Source organism: Cupressus sempervirens, chromosome 10, assembly GCF_028749045.1.
Source record: "Cupressus sempervirens isolate cs-2001-9-10 chromosome 10, ASM2874904v1, whole genome shotgun sequence".
Taxonomy (NCBI): Eukaryota; Viridiplantae; Streptophyta; class Pinopsida; order Cupressales; family Cupressaceae; genus Cupressus; species Cupressus sempervirens.
The window spans coordinates 556,226,074-556,239,454 of record NC_143127.1 but is presented as its reverse complement, the minus strand read 5'-3'; the positions used below and the strand labels follow the sequence as shown (position 1 = coordinate 556,239,454).

Sequence of the window (13,381 nt, the reverse complement as noted above, 5' to 3'; positions counted from 1 at the left end):
TGCTCAAACTTTGTGTGATTGAAAAATCTTTGCTATGTATCCGTGGGAAGGAGAATGCTTGTAGATCAGACTGCTTTGTAATGTGTGTTCTCCAAACTATATTCTCAACCCAGATATATCCCATCTAGAGGGTATTTCCCTCAAGGGACATGACTATTAGTTTTGGCAATAACACAAGATTATCCCTAAATCACCGATTTCAAGGAGTCTGAATATAATTAACAAAACTAAGCATTAGTTAAGTTAAATGCAAAACAAGAACACCTTTTGGAAATCGCCGGCTTCTCTAGGGAAGGTATAAATGTGTTAATTGTCAATCATTGGATATATATTATCCATATAAGAATGTACAGCCCATACTAACAGACCTGTAGCATTATCCAGGTTACGTTCTCAACACTACAGACCAAAATACCCTCTGTTTTCAGCCCAGCAATTGTTCTTGAGCCTCACACCTTGATTCCAATCCCCAAACTCAACTCAAATGATGTCTATCACCCCACACAAACAACTAGATGCTAAGGAATAGTACGTCCAGCTGTGGGAGAATGGTATGGTAAAAAAAATGGATTCAAAATCTCAGAATCTTTATAATCCTTTCTCCATTCCTCCAAATAAAAATTGTGCCCAAGATTGCCGTTGCTAATGCCCTTTTCAACATGTGGTATTTACAGAATACACTGTCTAATTCTCACTATATAACAGCAATGGCTCTCAAAATTATTTCCCTGTTTGATGTATCCTGTCAAAATGTTTAGTGTGACAAGTCTTGTGCATACATCTTGATGGAACTCTAATTTTAGAGTCTCCATTTAGGAAATATGTTTGGGGATTGATGAAGGATTGTAAAAGCATGTCTTGGTATACAAAAACCCATTTCGTAGAAAAGATTTCACTCTGCTCTCCTTACAATCAAAGATGCTTCTCTATGGAGGTCTGTGTATGATGAGTATAAAGTCTCCAGTTGCGTGAACCAGTCATCTAAAAAGAAAACATGACATAGCAGATATGGAGATTTGGAACAAGGGGGATTCAGAGATTTAGGTTCACACATTCAGGCTTGCTGTCTCTATTCAGTATCCAATCAATAGTCTTTTCTTGCATATTCTTTATTGGTAATTCACATTACAGGCTTTCAATCTCAAGATGTTAGTTACCATACTGGTAAAGTCATGCAATATAACTCGAGGTTTATATCAGATGAACAATGATGAGGGCAAAAATAGTCAAATTTAATATACAGGCTTCAAAGACTTTACATCAAAAATAATTCTATTTCATGATCCAGATTTGAATAAGAAGGGAGGAAAGAAAGCTCCCCAGTAGAGGAGAAATTAATATGGATAATGGTGTTCAGAATCCTAAGTCCATAAAAGTACGGATGGCCATGCTTCAGGTATAAATAAAAGCAATTTTGGGAAATCCTTAGATTATAAAATCAAACTGCTCCAGGGTAGTTAGAAACAAAGTTGGAGTGACATTAGTAGCAGTGGAAGACGGGTCTGATCATTGGAGTCTGATATGACATCTTCACCTTCCCATATTGATAAGCTGAACAGAGGAGAACAAGATCTTCTGAAATATAGGATTCTCTGAAGGCTGAATATCAAACTTTTGCAACTTATAGTGCCAAGGTTAAATGTTGCAAAAATTATTGATGGATATCCGACAGATATTGCTCATGATAAACACCTGCCTCTGTCTAAGTTTATAAATCTTGTGAATCTATATCTGGTTTTGCAAGATCTGTTTATGATGGGAGCCATTGACGTTTACCTTCAGGATGATTAGGCATATACAACGCAGATAGCCGCAGGTCTCAGAAGTTACACAGCCAAATATTTATATCTAGATTTGTATTTGAGGAGTAACTGTAAGCTTTCCAAAAACATAGCACAAGTGTGTATTTTCTATGGTTACTCCAACATCATCGGACAAAGATGACAATAAAGCAATTAGTTGAACGTTAAGCAGAAATGGCAAAATATCTTGCTGTAGAAGAGGACTCATCGAAGTGTAACTGTCGGGTCACAAAGAGGACCGAGAGAAAGGAAATATTGCGAGTTTTCTGGAGCGTCTTAGTGCCCATATCCTTTGAAGCCACCAAAGCAAGCGACTTGTGTTGTCTATTATCAATCTTATTTAATCATTTCTAATGTTGCTACATGTTTATTGCAGGATGAGAATGGGTGGCTCGAATTTGTTGCTGTTGAATTCTTCGTAGAAGAGGAGTTTCCCAATGGAGAATTTTCGAAGAGAAGTTTGTTTCAGGAAGCCAACTGTTGCACGAAATGGTAGCATGAAACGAGGGTGAACAAAACGTAACAAGAGCCATAGGATATGAGAGATGCCCAATCAGAGACTTTCAGCATGAATGATCATTTCAGACTTGAAGAAAAAAATGTGATGAGTATGAAGTTTATTCTACGCAGTAAATAGTGCGAAATAAATAGTCTAGGAAATTATCTGGAGACTTAGCGTGGATACGAATGATCTCACAGTAGGAGCGCTCGTGGGAGTGAGAAATATTGTTTCAACATTATAAGCCGTGGGATTATTGGACCATCTATTATGTTGGAGTATAGTTATTTTGCAAAGGTAATAATACCATTAAACATGATCGATTTTATGTTATGAAAGGGTGTGAACAATTCAATAAGGCAACCAACACCCCTTGGTCCTCTATATATATGAGATGTAAAAATCAAAACAAAGACAATATTCATATTCATACTTTAACTTTTTTCCTTGCCTATGCTTTATGATATATTATATTTTTCCAATTGGCGGAGAAATGGACTTTTGAACTAAGCCCGTGGATTTGAGTTAGTGAGTGGATTTTGTGCGATCTGGATATGTTCGCAATAGATGGATCTTCTATAAGGAATGTCTCTATTGTGATTTTATTTTCAACATTATTATTTATTTTATATTTCAGAGTTTAAATTATTATTAAGTTGTGTCCTTTGTAAATGTTTTTTATTTATTTTCTATAAATATTTTAAATATTTGGATAAGTGGATTGGATCATTATTGCATTTTAAATTCGATAAACATAGATATTGTGAAATATTTTATTGTTTCCGTATTTATGTCTAATTTATCTCCACAGGAGTTAAAGTGCATTTTAGACTAGTTTAAGTTGCGTTTATATAATTGATCTGTTGCATCTGAATTATTAAAATTGTTTATAGTTTAATATATTGAACTTTATAAAGTTGTACGTCTCAGCTTATAATGTTGACTCTGATTGCCCATTTAATTAGGCACTGGTCTTTTACTCCTGATTCATAATCCATATGCTGGCAATTGTTTCATCTCTTTCCATTAGAAGAATTAATATATTCATATGTTGTATTAATCTATATTTATTCTTTATTTAAACATTACTTCAATCATTTACTTTTCTTCTCAGTTCATAAATTGCAAGTTTAAAGTTTTCCTATATTTCTTGCCATTTAGAAAACTTTTATTGTATTCATATTTTAATCGATTTGCTTTAAGCATCTTGGACTTTTAAGTGTTTCGTCCAGGATCAGGTACACCCGCCTCGGTCTTGCAGAGCCGGAAGCGCAGGGGATTTAGATCACATTGATCAATCCCATCAAGTTGGCCTCAACCGGTTGGATATCCTAGCATCGAGTAGGCAAGGCTCGTAGGATTCCAATCTGCGGTTTTGGGAACCAACACATCTATGGCAACGCCTATAAATTAATAAGGTCTATACTCCATGGTCAGGGAATTATCTGTGGTCAGACTTCTATCACCGTTTAAACTTCACACGTCTCCCACTAACCTCAAAATAATTGACCAAACCTTTAAAGTCTTTGGAAACAATGACCTTAGAAATGAAATAATTGATTTTCCTCAACTACAGTCTTCATTAAATATTTATTTGATAATAAAATTCCTTCCAATCATAACTTATGGACCAAAATCTCGGGATAATTTAATCATCTTCCAACTTAATTGATTACGACACCATTGTTTTCAATAATAATAAGGCCCAAATTAAATATCCAAAATATTAGACCTCTCCAAACTTATGACACTAATATTATTTTCAATTCTGGTCTCATTAAAATGAATAGCCTCCAATCATAAATGGAGATGCTAATATTTCCCTTGCCAACTGGCCAAACCTTAATATATTTCCAAGTTCTAAGTTCTATATAATCTTCTGCCTGTAGGCCTTCAAATTGTTAAGATTTGTGCATCTCTGATAGATAAAAACAATTACAAAATGAATGTCTGCAGAGAATATCTTACTTGAATAGTGCTGAAAGTATTTCCTCCTTCTTTGCCAGCAATCACAGTTTGCTTTCCTTTTGACTGTATACTATTATGAATGAAGTGATATATATCTGATGTGATTATATCAGCAAAGTGCGATATTAATCAAATGTCCTTTTACTAACCGTAGGTATTGGAATGCCGTAGATTGATTGCCTTTCCCTGTGATCAGAGTACATATATATACTTGGGCAAAACACATGACTTTGAAGAGTCATGTTTCATAATAATAAACAACTTACGTAATTAGTATGTGCCCGATAACCAAATTATAATGTGGCACGATAATATGAATATCTCCCAATATCATTAAGGAGCCCGATCACAATATATAAGAGGCTGCCGATAATCCATATCATAATACTACAAGAACATAAGCATATATATATATATATATATGCTTACATTCATGTAGTTAATATAATCAGCAGTTGTTATCAGTATATTAAATAATTCATGTTTTGCTTCTTCTGACGCTAAAACATTAACACAAATATATTGTTTATAGCACCCGCAAATTAAAACCCGATAATATTAAGGTGTGTTTTCAAATCTTCAAAATTGATGAATTAGGGACCCACAATATTAATTGGCAGCAGATAAAAACCTTTCAAAATATACGGCGCAGAATTTAATTAAGGTCCCTTCACATTGCAATCAACCAAGTTTGTTGTTAAAAATGGTCACGGGAGTATAGTGGATGGAATTTAATTTTTTCAAATAATAAAGCCTTCTGTCAATATTTGTGGTGGAGGTTACGAACCAGTGCACATGTCTTCTTGCAATCCTTTATTGTTGATGCCACATAATTCATTGGATGCTAGAAGTTGGTGCTACCTCTCTTGCCTCAGGCAGTTCGCAATTATTTTCAGAAGTCAGTCCCTTTGTTTCTCCCAATCGTCTGTCTACCATAATGTTATCTGGGTGTCTCCATCTTTGTCATTTGTTTGGTCTGGACAAAAAATCTTGGATTGTGCTTGCTGGAGTTATCTCTTGTTATTTCTCTGATTTCTATCAGACCAATTACCATCCTTTCTTACATTTACAGCCTCACTCTAATACCATGTTGAACTTTGTGAATCGTTTTCTGCAAATGTAATAACACTGCCATTATATTGTTGTGTTCCAATTGAAGATTTGAATAATATATAAATATTTGTAGAAGAGACATGGCTTGTGAAGAGACATGTCTCTTTGATAATTAAATAATTAATCAATAATTAAACAATATTAATATAACATATCTATATCTATAATATATATAAGTAGATATATATTAGTGCTTGTCTAATGTATGATTACCAATGACATAGAGGGATTATCCCTAGGTCAATTGAATCCGACAGAAGCTACAACCGTAACCATTGATTTATTCTAACTTTATGGTTCATCTCATGATGTCCTTCCTGCATTGCTTTATTTCTTGTCAATCATATAGAAATTCTTTTTCATCATATAAATGCCGCGCTTCATTAAATTTTGGCATATACCAACATCCACGAACATAAGCCCAGGCTACAAGACTATTATGAATCGAACTTATTTCTCCATATCAAATAAGTGCCATAATTAGTAACATAAGATCTGTGCTCTCAGTTGTATTCCAGAAATTACAATATTCAGAATATAATATGTTTATTTTCCAAATGACAAATATCTGCAAATACCTTTTTTTCTGAAATAGATTTCCTTCTTACAAATTTGGTGCAAGTCCGAACTCCTTTGCAAATTCAACCACAAAATGAATTGGGCTTTTGTCCAATCCACCAAGAAATCCAGAAGGTTTTCATCCTTGAGTTTCAAAACTGAAAGCTTAGAACCTCCTGAATTCTTTAAGAGTAAATAATAAACCAAGCATATTCAGAATGAGCCTCTTAGTGTTCTTTAATAGCACATCCCCGTGACTCTTCCTTTTCCCTCTGCCTGTCTTTTGATATTCCTTTTTTTGTCTCATTATTATCACCCTCTTATAATTTGAAAATAGGGAAATAATAACAAAGTGACTTTATTATTTTTTCACTAAACTCACCATTACATTCATTTTTATATTATTTTTGATGGGTAATAGGCCGAAGCCAAGGTTAATTGTTATTTGTTGTTGTAATTAATTATTATTATGTGTTAAGCTTGAGTAGACTCGAACTTAAGGCTTCCCAAATAAGAGGCTCACAATTTATTGATGTGTTGTAGGCTCTTGCCTTTCATTTTAATATAGTATTAAATTAAATTTTTGTTAAATTTGATATAATTTGACAACTTAATTTTTTTAATTGACTTCTACTGTCCCAAAAAGGGGACATTATAGTCCTTTTTCGGAGATTGTTTGCCTTCAAGCAATCTACATTTGCATGAATAAACCTAATGCATGGATCCTAGATCAACCTCAGAAATGTTCCTCAGCCAATCTGCTGTGCTAACATTGTAAACATCATGGTACTTGGAGTTGTGATGCAACTCACCATGATCCCATTGAAGTAAGGCACCAAACATGCCAATGCCAAGATCTCAAATCATCACGTAGTCATAATTGTCAACAATAAGGAGATAGAAGTATCTCAAGGAGCTTTCAAGACTGGACAATTCGTGAACTCCAAATGATCCTCCATTCAAGTGCAAAACACCCACTGTGGGCGATGAAAAATCATATGAACCCATTCAAAGAGTCTGGTTTAAGCTAGAACAACACTATTGGTCTGAAAACTCTGAGAGGGATTAAATCAATTCCATGTAATATATCCTACCGAGGTAACTCAAGAAAGACAACATCAACATACTCCCTGTCACATACAATCTTGGGTAATAGAAAGATTAATCCATTCAACCAAAACCTAAAAATCTTAGTAACTCCCCTCATGAAGATCCAAACAAGAATTTTATCTGTCACTGTCAAGGGAATGGACTAGAAGTCAGCATAATGAACCTTGAAATCAACTAACCAAGTATCACTTTTGTGCTCAACTACTAAAAACATGACATGGATAGACAGCCTCCAAGTGCTAGTGCAGGGAAATTGAGTATTGCAACAAACCTAACTCAATACAATCAACCCATCGTGATTTGAAAGCATGCATATTAATATTATGAAGTGACCACAATGACCCAAACTCTTCCAAGTGGAAGTGATGAATAGCTGAATTGTGTCCACAAGCTGTCCCACAACTAGCTGCACCGAAGTCTGCAAGTGCACAAAATTTAACTGCCCAAGTGTTGAGGTCAACATCAATGGTGTACAAGTACTTGTACAACAATAAACAATCTTGAGTAAGAAAGTAACTGGGAATCGATCACTTATGATCAAATCATCTTTACCATCAATCCCAACCAAGAACGAATCAACTGTTGAACCAAAGAATCCAAGTCATGTGTATATCAGAATCCAAACCCATGTATGAGCTAATTAGAAATTGGGCAGCAGTACTAACTCTAGAAATTGATCCACTACTCCAATTTTATGACCAAAACTCATCCCTAGAAATCTCACTTGGGTCCCAATTCCTACAATCAATACTATTTGTTTTGTTGGAGTTAGAAATAACTTCCTCATCCAACTCAAAGAATGGATTATCAAATGTCCAACGACACTCATTTCAAAGAGTGAATTTTCATAGGGCACGACCTCATCTACCTCAAACAATGAATTGTCAACGAACTGAAGATTATCCTTTAGTCCAAACTTACATTGAGGTTTTGAATAGTCCAAAATTTTATTACTTGATCTTTTGGGATAGTTGTCCAAATCATAAGTTTGTTGTAATGACATCCACCATGAACCATATCAGAGAATAAGGGTTTTCACTTCAAACTTCTCTCTCATTGAGAATAATGTATTATTGTACTCTGAACTTCTCTTTTACAAAGAAACACTAACCTTTTGACCTCCTCGCCCAATGTTACTTCTAATGAAATGTCAAACTCCCTCTGAATCTGATATCAACTGTTTTGACCTCCTCATACAAGGTTGCCTATGATGAATTTACGAACTCCCTCTGAATATCAATCTTTTGAGCTCCTTATCCAATGTTGCCTTGAAGTGCCAGAATCCCTTTTGATGGTGTCTCTTCTTTGACATCTCCCCTCTAAGGATAGTTTCAATGGGAATGGGACATTGTTAATTATTTCCCCCCCACAATGTAAAATTCCCACTCTTATATTGTCGAACAATTTTGCATCAAATATGGCAAAGTTCTTTCTGTTCTTTTTCTTCTTTGCAAAGAACCATCCTAGGAACATGAGTATAATCAAGCTAATAACTGTTATATTACATGCATGGATATAGATAAGTGACTGAGTAAAACAAAACAAAACAAAGTACTCAAGAGAGAATACTTCTCACTAATCTGGAGCAAACAGTGAACAACATCCTTTTTGATGTATGCGAAAGACTTTTCTAGCAACTCAACTCAATGCTATGCAACAGGTAGTTGGTATTTGTAATGATATGAAATCCATACCACTTGATCCTCCTGGGAATCCCCAAAGAAATGAGCACTCCAACCTTACTAATCCCCTTCGATTGATGCACGTATCCTTTAACAGTTGACCTTTAGTAAAAACTATTAGCAGCTTGGAATCATTAAATCCTTAGGTGCATCTTCACATAAGCACTCTGAATACATACTGAAACTAGTGAAATACTTTACTGCTACATTCAATTCAATTCCTCTAAGAATATAATGTTGGTACTGACTAACTTTTGTGGCTAAGGAAAAGTCCACCCATTCAAGAAACAGACTTCTCCAATTTCATAGCTTCAATATATTCTAATGTAATCTATTTATTTTTCAAGCTACAGCTATCATTTTGGAAATGAGGGAACTGTTTAGGAAGGTGAGAAGCCTGTCTAGTGCAAGAAATTGATTTCTTCATTGCAGAGGAAATTGCTGGTTTTCAAATTCATTAAAGAAATCTCAGATATTGTCTCTGTTGAGGTTGTGTGTTAAAGATGATAGTTACAAGATCGACTTCAAATGCAGCGAATTCACAAGCTTCAGATGGAGCAGCCAGAAGTTGAAGAGGATGATTCATGTCGTGAATCCTCTATAGTGATGATTCAAGCTGTCATCATAGTTGGATATCGTCAGCTTTGTTTTCCATAAATATTTTGAAGTTTTCAATTCTATGATAACTGTTGTCTCTACATATGCCCGGGTGAAGACTCTTGGAAGATGCATCCTAACTGCTGCGTGATTATGAAATTCTCAAACTTGACGGCTTGTTCACTACAACTCTCTAAATATTTCATCTCGGGAGTTCTGATTCATTAGAATATATTACAATGCAGAATCATTTTTTTAAGGGAGAGCATCTTTTTCTTTTGGAAGTCTGTAATTCAATTATGGCTTCTGTTTTTATACCGGCAAAGTTCTGCTATAAATTAAAGAAATATGTTGGTGTCTGCTTGAAGACCAGATTCGTTTTGGTGTCACCTTCCAATAAATTTTACAAATACAAGTGATAATCATTTGGAAATCATCACTTCCTCATGATGTACACAGGGCCCAACTAGTCATGACATAATATTCATGATTAATAAATAGTTTCATTAGCACAGTAATCAAATATGCTGAGACTCATTCTCAGTAATAAATTATTAAATCATACCAAGTTTACCTCGGAAGTGTTCCACCTTCATTTTGCAAGAGGCTTGAGGATGGTAAATACAAATTTTGAGATATATTGAATACAAGTTTCTCTGAATCCAAGTTTGAATTATTGACTCCAGAGAAGGAAGCTTGATGTTTGAGTCTGTTTGGACATTTTGCTGCAGTGTGACTTTAGTTGTCACATCTATAACATTGTATTTTAGAGTATTCTCTCTGTTTCTTGAACGGCTGGTTACCATTTGAGTCCTTGTCCTTTTTCTTTTTCAAATCAGTGGGGAGAATCTGAATGTCTTCATTTGTGGATTCCATGTCGATTCCTCTGGATATTAGATTACACTCTTCTCGAATGTAGTTAGCTTTTAATCAATCAAATTTGGGGAGTTTGGAACATGCACTTATTCCTTGTCTAAAGTTTTCCCAAGAGATAGGGAGTCCATATAAAGTTACCATAGTTAGCTCTTTACTATCATAGATGTGACCAATTGTTGAGAGTTGGTTTCTTAGTTTTGTTATCCTCAAAAGTATGAGCTGATGGTCTCTCCTTTGTTCATTTTAAGAGTAAGAATCCTCCTTGTGTTGTTGATCTCAAACATGTTTTCTAGGGCTTTGAACATATCATATGCAAAGTCCAACTTGGTGATAATAGGGTAGTAGATGATCTTTTACTCCGTCTACTTTTAATTCCATTGCTCTAGTGTTGTCCTTGTCCATTGACTCTTTTCGTCATTCTCATTAGATTTAGGAGGATTTTCTACAATTGTTTTTAACTCATACTTTCTTAATATCAGCATCATTCGTAGTTTCGAAGCTTCAAAATTTGAAGCACCTTCAAGTCCATCTTCAAGTCTGATTCCATTCACCATTATGGTAGAATATAATATTTCCGAAGGAATACATATTTATAGATTTTATCAAATAAAATAATCTAATCTGATCGTTTGTCAACTAGGCTTTGATACCATGTTAAAAGTCCAATGATTAGACTGAGTATGAAGTTTATATCTTTTCTCTATATATAATATTGATATGCTTTTATTAGTATGGATATAATGCCTTTATTTCTATAAGTCTGACTGCAGACTGTTTTAACTCTTATATGTTTCAGACTGTAATTTAAATGAGGAAATATAAAAAACCGTTATCTGCAGATGAGAAGGTAATATAGAACTGTTTGTAATTATGTTTTTCATTCCATTTCTTATTGCAGATTATATGGTTACATATAATTGTTCGTGGAGTCACATTCACGGTGGATTGTGACTCCAAATCCACTGTGGATGTGACTCCACAATACTTTATTCTGCCGTGATATAAACCAAAACAGTCGGTCAATGAGGATATTAAGAGATCGGTCAAACATTGTTTACTATTAGATTAATATAATGACAATTATTATGCAGCTATACACACACATAATATCTTTGAGTCATTATTATATTAATTTCTCGTAATAATTTATAGATATATATGTATATAAATATTACATATAACATAATAAGATTTATATATATCTTCAATAGTTTAGTCTCAGAGGATTTATCCAACTGAACCTACAAAACATCAATAATAGCTCAGTAGTGATGTTTCTTGAGGTGTAGATGTATTTAAGATATTTTGCATTGCTTATTTTCATTTGAAGAGCTACTTTTATTTATATTTATTAATGAGTTACTTATTTTATTATGCTGAGAGGTGTAACTGTAGTGATGGCAAGGGATGGAGTGTAATTGAAGTATCCCCAATTGATATTTATCCCAGTTTTTTCTCAAAATAATATTCAGAGCATAAACATATGAAGTTGCATTATAAACCAACAATATAAACCAGTGAACTTCTCATAAAATACCTTAACATATATTATTACATCATACATCTGCAATACAATAACTAACATTCAAAAGTCCAATCTTAAACACAGTTTTACAGTCAGATTGGAATTCTAAGAAAGATCCTATAAGCACATGCGAGACACTTGATGTGACTTCTCCACAAACAATGGGTTTGCATCCACTATCTACCGGCACGAGGGTTTATGTCCTCACGATGGATGAAAGCTGAAAAGCTGAAACTTTCCAAATAACTCTCACAAGAGAGAAACTGAAATCTGAATCATAAACCAAGCATGTCCGAATGAATGAGTCTCTCTTCTTTTAATCCTCAAAGCTGTGACTCTTCGACTCCCTTCCTGTCTTTTCGTCTTATCCCTCCTTGTCACTTTTAGCCCACTTTATAATATTAAATTGACCTTTTATAAATTTAATTCACGCTCTCATAGTCAATTTTAATATTATATGAATATGTCTTTAAATTTCCTAATGTCCCAAAAAGGGTACATTACAGTAATGCTGTGAGCATTTTTAACAAAACATAGAACACCTCAAACTATAATATAACACTCAAGTAAATAAAAAACAATAATTCTTAAATAGTGAATAGATGCATCAAATGTGATATCTCTTTCCATGTGGTATGTTTGTTTTTAATTCGTGAAATGCATTTCTGAATATTGTTTTGAATGTGATCCTTTGGTTTATTTTCACTCAAAATATTGTTGCTGTGAACATACTGCAGTATACAGATGAAGAGGTGGTCAATCATTATGAGGAATTTTATGAAGATGTGCACACAGAGTTTTTGAAGTTTGGAGAGCTTGTTAATTTCAAGGTAAGATTTCTCTTTTACTCTCGACTTTTTTCTGAAGCATGTTTCGGCCTGCAAAATGCTTGCAAACATATTGTACTGGTAACAAAAAAGTTTTTTTCTGCCACATTTGGAGTTGTGTTTTCTTACATATAGAACTGTTTTTACTTTATTAGTTGTCACATGATTGTAATTTCATTTGATGTTTGAAGAACTAGAATTGTGAAGGACTAATCTTTTTCATTATCTAGGTTTGCAATAATGGCTCATCCCATCTTCGTGGGAATGTCTATGTGCACTATCAGTCTCTAGAGTCTGCAGTTTCTGCATATAATGCTATAAATGGTCGCTTCTTTGCAGGAAAGCAGGTATGTGATTTACTCACGCGCTAGTGATATTTCCTAGTGGCATGCTTGGGTGTTGCAAAGCCATTTGTATGTCTAACTGTTATTGTAAAGAATTGAATACTTCAAGTGCATGCTAAGATTGTTTTATATTCATGCCAATCTTGAATCCTGGTTGGAGATTTGCCTTTACAATGCTTGGAACCTCCAGATTTATTGCTTTATTTGCCTGCAGTTACTATTCGAATCTGCTTCTGTTAATCTCAGGTTTCTCAAAGGAACTGCATGATGCAGATTTTAGTGCTATCATGTTCCCTTTAACTCCAAATTTGGCAATTATTATATTTTGTCAATAAATGTCCTATGATCTTTTCCTTTTTACTACAGCTTTTGTTTTGAAAAACATATTTGAATATTTTTAAACATAATTATCACATGGCTGTATGTTGAGAGAAGATAAAAGCAGAAACTGGGTACTAAATTACATTCCTGTTAAGTAAG

At 34.1% G+C, this 13,381-nt stretch overlaps 1 protein-coding gene across 2 annotated transcripts in view; it reads left to right on the top strand.

The window, feature by feature from the left end:
• LOC149535102 (Zinc finger C-x8-C-x5-C-x3-H type family protein) overlaps positions 1–13,381 on the top strand; it is a 134,603-nt gene that overhangs the window by 59,456 nt on the left and 61,766 nt on the right. For both annotated transcript variants that reach the window (XM_089802989.1, XM_089802988.1), the window contains 2 exons: positions 12,468–12,560; positions 12,788–12,904. In XM_089802989.1, the coding sequence (XP_089659115.1) occupies positions 12,468–12,560; positions 12,788–12,904 (210 nt within the window). The remainder of the gene's footprint in view (positions 1–12,467; positions 12,561–12,787; positions 12,905–13,381) is intronic.